Source organism: Ascidiella aspersa, chromosome 2 (genome assembly GCF_963924565.1).
Source record: "Ascidiella aspersa chromosome 2, kaAscAspe10.2, whole genome shotgun sequence".
NCBI classification, from domain to species: domain Eukaryota; kingdom Metazoa; phylum Chordata; class Ascidiacea; order Phlebobranchia; family Ascidiidae; genus Ascidiella; species Ascidiella aspersa.
Genome location: NC_139448.1, coordinates 4513408 through 4520222, shown reverse-complemented (window position 1 = coordinate 4520222; position 6815 = coordinate 4513408). Strand labels below are relative to the sequence as shown.

The 6815-nt window shown below is 34.1% G+C and overlaps 2 protein-coding genes across 2 annotated transcripts; both read left to right on the top strand.

Moving 5' to 3' along the window:
• Positions 1-52: 52 nt before the first annotated feature.
• On the top strand, positions 53-2286 carry LOC146163242 (PAT complex subunit Asterix-like). The gene is made up of 4 exons (XM_083382220.1): positions 53-192; positions 940-1036; positions 1342-1439; positions 1911-2286. Exons 1-4 carry the CDS (start codon positions 116-118, stop codon positions 1975-1977), a joined length of 339 nt encoding a protein of 112 aa, XP_083238346.1. The 5' UTR covers positions 53-115; the 3' UTR covers positions 1978-2286.
• A 392-nt stretch (positions 2287-2678) lies between these two features.
• Positions 2679-5559, top strand: LOC146163241 (U6 snRNA-associated Sm-like protein LSm4). The gene is made up of 5 exons (XM_083380408.1): positions 2679-2753; positions 2843-2884; positions 3167-3265; positions 3652-3805; positions 5164-5559. The coding sequence occupies exons 1-5, from the start codon at positions 2751-2753 to the stop codon at positions 5265-5267; spliced, it is 402 nt and encodes a 133-aa protein (XP_083236534.1). The 5' UTR covers positions 2679-2750; the 3' UTR covers positions 5268-5559.
• The last annotated feature ends 1256 nt before the right edge of the window (positions 5560-6815 follow it).

Sequence of the window (6815 nt, the reverse complement as noted above, 5' to 3'; positions counted from 1 at the left end):
CCTGACGTTCTTAAGTTATAGTAAAATCACAAGAAGCTGACTTCGCACATTTTGCTTTTCAACAAGCGGTGAGTATATCCAAGCTTAAATTAAGTATCCAAGCTTAAACAAAACTATGGAATCAGAAACTGTAACCACAACTACAAGGCAACCCGTTGAAGATGACAAAACCCGACCTTACAAACTCTTCAGGTAAACTTTAGAAACTTATACCTTGAATGTCTAACGCTTTTAGTAAATAATATTGAGACTATATGCAGTGTGTTTGTATGACTCCGATTTTATTTTAATTCTCGCAATAAACGAATGATACAGACCGTATAAAGTTAGTTTTATGCTAAATATTGTGAACAATTGGATTTACCTGCTGCCGAAAGTCGATCAATCACTTTCACACCAAAAGACGAGTTCCATCTATTTCTCAGCAGTGTTTAATATTTCGTTAAACAATATTTTGTTAAACACTTTCGTATATTTATTTTATGTTTGATTGCTAACTTACTAACCCTAAGTTCTAAAGGTGCAATAAATAACTTTAATATGTAAACAAACCAGATTGGAAACCTAAATGGGGCGGGGGAGATGTTTAGGTATATAGCCTAAATTACCGCAGGAGTAATAAAGTTTCTGCTAAAATTTGTTAGGCTATAATAATGTTTTTCTATATGTTCACTGTTAAAAATGAAGTATTGAACTGAAAATCATATGCGCAATGGAACTTTTGTGCACCTTTATTTGACTTTTCGCGGCTTAAGAGTTTTTACAGATATGCAGTGTTACTGGCACCGATGTGAGTTTCAACTGGTCAAATTTTTCCAACCTCGCACAAAACTTCATCTTCAAAAAATTGGCAATAATAATACCTGGACAAAAGTTTGCATGACATGCAGACCAGGCAAAAAAATCTTATGTTTCATAATTTATTTTATTTTTATTTAGATACAAGCCAAAGCAAGTTAGTGGAGGCGAAGACCCAGTTCCAGATTACATGAATTTACTGGCCATGATATTCAGCATGTGTGGACTTATGCTGAAGGTTAGGATATATAATAGTAACTTATGTTGTTGCAGTAAATTATGTGTGTTTAAGAATTGTGTTGTGTTGTAGCAAAATAATTATTGATCTACATAAATTTTCCTGATATACGCATAGAATTATTATGTTAAATTTATTTCTAGGGTTGAGCAGGAGTTCAATCAATAAAAAAGAAGTAAATTTTAGCAGTTAGTGATCAACCAAATAGAGTTTTTTTGCCATGCAATAAACTCATATGACAAACAAATTATATAATTAGTTCAAGCATATATGTATAATTCTTGTGACTGAACTTTTGTTCATAGATCAAATGGTGCGCTTGGGGAGCTGTGTTCTGTTCTCTGGTCAGTTTTGCTAATTCCCGATCATCTGAAGACAGTCGCCAAGTTTTAAGCAGCTTTATGTAAGTGTAAAATCTTTTTTTCATAGTGTAAATACAATTTACTGCAAAAATACAACTATTTTTTTAAAAAAACATTATTTTGTTATAACAAGTTCCACTTAAATATCTGCACTTCGATCATTAAAACCAAAGGTGTAAATGAGGTTTGTGGAGTCAGTTAAAAAAACATTCAGAGCCCTTCATCTTAGCTTGTATTTCACCCAATAAAGTTTTAAAAATAAAGTGGATCTACAGGATCGTAAAACACACAATATGTGGTTGGAAAAAATTCTACTATGTGCTATTTCAGCTGTACAATTTACAGTTTAAAATCTTATCGGTTTCAAATTTGGTACTGCGCATGTTGGATTCGGGACATCAATAGTTTTACTGACAACAGTGAAATGAAGTGACTCTATTGAGTTCTGACTACGCAGCCCAGCGAGAAGTGCATATTTTGTTGCATATTACTTAATTCATTTTGTTTTCCAGGTTATCTGTTTCTGCGGTTGTGATGACCTACCTTCAAAATCCTGCACCCATGCCTACACCTTGGTAGCACCGGCTTACGCTAAACAGCAAAACACAATTTCTTTGCATTGGTGCAATTCTATTATCTTGCTCGGGCAATTGTTTGAGGACAAGCAGAAGTTTTAGCTTTTATTAATGTGTTACAGAATTTTTGTTGTATTTGTCGTATTGTGATATTTTACGATTGCAACCATATTAACTAATTTGCGTGTTAGCTACTCAGCTAGCCAATTTATTGAAGTAGATTTTTTTTGTTAAAGTAGTAAATTGCCTCATCAATTTGTTTTGTGTTATGATTTTCTTGTTTGTCGAGTACCAATAAAAAACCAAGATGAAATTTTAGATGGTATGTTTTCTGCATAGGTTAGTTTTGAAAAACAAACCGAAAAAATAATTTAAAAATTGAACCAAATAAACGTTTAAGTTGTCAAATCGACATGTGATGTACTGAAAAGCAGTGCTCCGCATATAGTTCGCTATAACACACACAATGCTTAAAAAAAACAATTAATATATTGTTAAAGTCAGGGAGTCGAACCGGAACTTTATGAAATTGCTCAAAACCGAATCCAGAACTGAACCGGATTCCGAAAAAATCCTTGAACCCGAACCGAACCTGAACCGAAAAAGTCAAACGGTTCGACTCTCTGGTTAAAGTACTGCCATGTAACAAAAACAACCATCTTTCCACTAACGCTCAGGATATTTTGAAGAGTACTACTCTGGTGCTGCGGAACAAGCTTACATGTTTTCGTAGTAAAAACGTAAATAGTCGAATTTGTAAAATTTCGGAAAGCTAAAATGGTGAGTTTAGACATTTTTATTCGGCCGTAGAACCCACAGAACTGTTAGAACAGGTTCTTTGTATTAACTTTAAGTATGTTTGTTTTTAGCTTCCCCTTTCGCTTTTGAAAACGGCGGTCAACCATCCTATGGTAAGTTTCAAATTTTCGTACTTAGATTGTTTATCTTGACAATTTCATTTTATAACTTGGCATATTGGTAAAACGTAGTAGCATTATTATTAAAAAAGGTAGCATAGATTAGACAGTGTTGCCTATTTAAATGTTTTAGATTAAATACATTTCTATGAAATTAAAAAAAATCAATTCTAATAGTTTTATGTCTGTGTCTTTCGCTAACTAACCAGGTTTATCAGGCTAAATTGTTTCGTTTTGGGCCCTGTCTTATGTCTATGAAAATGTTATTACTCACAGCTGGTGGAATTGAAGAATGGTGAAACATACAATGGACATTTAGTTAGTTGTGACAACTGGATGAACATAAACCTGCGTGAAGTCATTTGCACATCTAGGGTAAGCTCCTGTGCTGATTTTTCAGTGGTTGCTTCAAGATGTTCTTTGTTGTTGTTAAATTATGACGCTTTAGAATTAAAATTGACATCAACCATTCACATTTGTTGCATTTTTATACTACTTGATTTTTAAACCAAAAATGACTAAGTGTAAATCAAATGGCTAGATTGTAAAAGCGAATGTATTAGAAAAACTTTGTATGTTGGTAACCACTTCACAGAATTTTATATGTATAGCTTTTAATCATTCTTCATTTAAGTTTACCTATATTTTTATAGATATAGAATTCCTTTTTATTTAGTCAATGCACAAATATAACTTCATTGGATTTTTCATTCTCAATATATTAAGTTTCAACTTTTACTGAATAACATATGTTCACTCAGGATGGCGACCACTTTTGGAGGATGCCTGAGTGTTACATCAGGGGAAGCACCATCAAGTACCTTCGCATCCCCGATGAGGTGATCGATATGGTCAAGGAGGATTCCAGGGATAAAGGTCGGGGAAGGGGCGGACCTGGACGTGGCAGGGGAAAAGGTGAGGCACTATTGGCAAAAACTCCACTTTATGGGGTTTTCCACCCATGTGTCACAACCCCAAAAGTGGGTTGACAGTAGGAATGTCTGATGCTTGACTTTTTGTTATGATACCGATGACTGATATTTTTGGACAAAAAGTAATATGATACCGAATGACGTAGTTACTAAGTCCAATTCGAGAGGAATATGGACTTGATTAAATTGTCAACTTACCGCGTTGGATTTCAAATCATGGCAGAAATTCTTATTTTAATGTGGTCTTGATTCAAGACTCTTGAATTAGCACCGATTACCACTTGGCATCGGGTATCGGCTTAGATCCGATATTATCGGACATCCCTAGTTGACAGCTAAAATGATTGGGTTACCAGACTGTTGAACATCACATGGGTAGACTAATTATTTGAGATTGGTTCTGACTTCTGACCAAAAGAAAATTAATGAAGCAATGCAAACACATGAATTATACTAACTCAATTTAAACTTGGTAATGCAAAAGTTTTCTTGCAAAAAGTTTAAGATAACTCGGTTGTCTAAGCTTTGCTGGGTCGTTATTCAAAACGGTTAAAAGCACAGGCTCTGAGATATAATAGGGGAAATAATTGAACAGCAGATTTTTTTGTGTCCAAAATTTAATATTGTGACAATTGGTCAGCGGGTGGTCCTAGTTTTATTGTATTGGGTAACTTTTTTCTTGTCGCAGGCCAAAACCAAACTCAAAGAGGCCACCGCCCGCCGTCAAATTTTAACTGTGTAGACTTTACCCATCTTATTATAACAACTGCAACGACTAAAAGGATATAACTACATGTTTCAATCAATGCAGGAACACGATTTGCACAAAGTAGAAAACAAAAATTGCCTGGTTCTGGTTGGCTGGCTGTAGGTTGCCCAGTGCCCACCCATGTATTATAACCTAGGGCGAATATTTTTTAACTTGTCAAAAAAAGTCAAAATTTTGTCAAAATTTTTTAAGTCGAAATCGAATAAAATTGCACATAAATCGCTTACAAAATTAAAAAAAACTATAGTCACTTTTGAAATTGGTCGTTCGGTTATTTTGAAATTTATCTTTCATGTTATCAAAAAAAAATTAGTTTTGATATAAGTTCAATTTTAACCATATTATATCTTTATTAGAGCAACTTACGGTATAAAAAACGCGTGATTAACGACGCCTAGGTAATTTAAATCAATGTATTACTAACAGGTCAAGATTTTATCAAAATAAATTATTTTCAGGCCAAAAAATATTCGCCCTAATTATAACATTTTCGATATAATGTGTGGTATACTGAGCTCTACCCAAGAATAAGTCATTAAAAAGTTGCTCAATTAACAACTTTTGTTTTTCAGGTGTGTTCGGAGCGAGGGGTCGAGGAGCTCATGGAGGTGGTGATGGTGGAAGAGGAAAAGGTCCTCCGGGCAAAAAGTCCGGGAGAGGTAGACCCAGGGAGTGAGATGCTGCAGTTGATGCGCTGCTTTGGCGCTATTGCAACATTTGTAGCTCCACGGAGGTTGAACATCAATGGCTCGCTTGAAAAACCCAACAGCTCTCTTTTAGTTTATAGAAGCCTATTCTTGTTTCTGTTAAAAATTGTAAAACTTAATTGCCATAAAGTTTATTGGACCCAGGTTTGGTTTAATATTGTGTTAACATAAAAGTTTCAATTTTGAGCCGATTGTGTCAGCGTATTCAGTTCATTCGCATTTTCTTTTATATTTCGTAATAAATTGTCCGTAATAGCCGGATTCGCAAGTGCTTTTAATTATTAAAAACTTGGCGCTTGATAAGCAGACACAAAACTCCACCAAAACGTGCATTTGGAAACTAAATGAAAAACAGAAGTCGAAGCACTTGAAAACCACACGTTTTTTTACATTTCACGCAATAAAAACCTAAATGGCAGTCTGCTTTGCCATAGTATATACAGCCACACAAATAAAGTCCACACATTGACGTAGTTAAGATTTTGTTTTAGCCTATAATGCTATTTGTTTATTAGGGTACACAAACAGCGTAAATGAAGAAAGAAAATGATCTAGTAGACATTTACAATATAACACGTTTTAAATACATCACATTCGGGTTTAGAAGGAAACGTCTGCAAAGCACCTTATGATAACAAAAGTGGCACAACCACTAGTTGCAGTGGGTTTTCCATAACATTACCAATCATACAGAATGAGAAGAATTTTGAACAAACCAGTAATTGTTCGACCATGTATCTTATGTTTATTCAACAAGAAAGCAATATGTTGTATGTTAAAGCAAACTGCAACAGCACATTGCAATTTCCCTATATAAAAGCAAATTTGTTTTTAAAAGGCGTTTTTTGGGATTATATACCATTTTTGCTGAGTTTGGTGTTGTGCAACACAGTACAGTATCTTTGTAAGGTGTAATTAGTTCACTGTAAACATGTAAACAAACAAATCAAAATGGAGTATTTCAATACCAAAAATGTTTCCTAGGAATCATTTTGCTCAAATCGTTGTAAAATTATACACGATAAAATTTGTGGAGTAAACAGCGAATTAGCTGTCAACGTAAATGTACAGGTCTTGACAAAAATCGACTTTAATAAAGTGTTCGAGTATATATCCGTAACTGTATTTGAAAATATATTTTCATACCTTTCCGCAGACATGACATTAAATTGGCAACAAGCAATGCTACCTTCCCATACACAATATGTCAAAGTGTGAAGCAGTTTTGTTTCACATAACGATTCTATAAACACGCATACATTTTTACTAAGGGAAACAGAAAAGAAAGATTAAAATATTGCACGCAGAACTAAATTTGGTCTTTAGCTACAAACTAACGTATATTCATAACAAGGCCAGCTCATACGGCGAGCATTAGACCAGAATAAATTTGATTTCTGGGAATGTTTTTAAAGTTGAAGACAAAGCTTTTTACCTAAATGCTTTAGTTGAAGGGCTTACCAAATTTAATCAATTCACACAAAGTCTCCCCTTATTTAAAACTAGTTTAACACAAT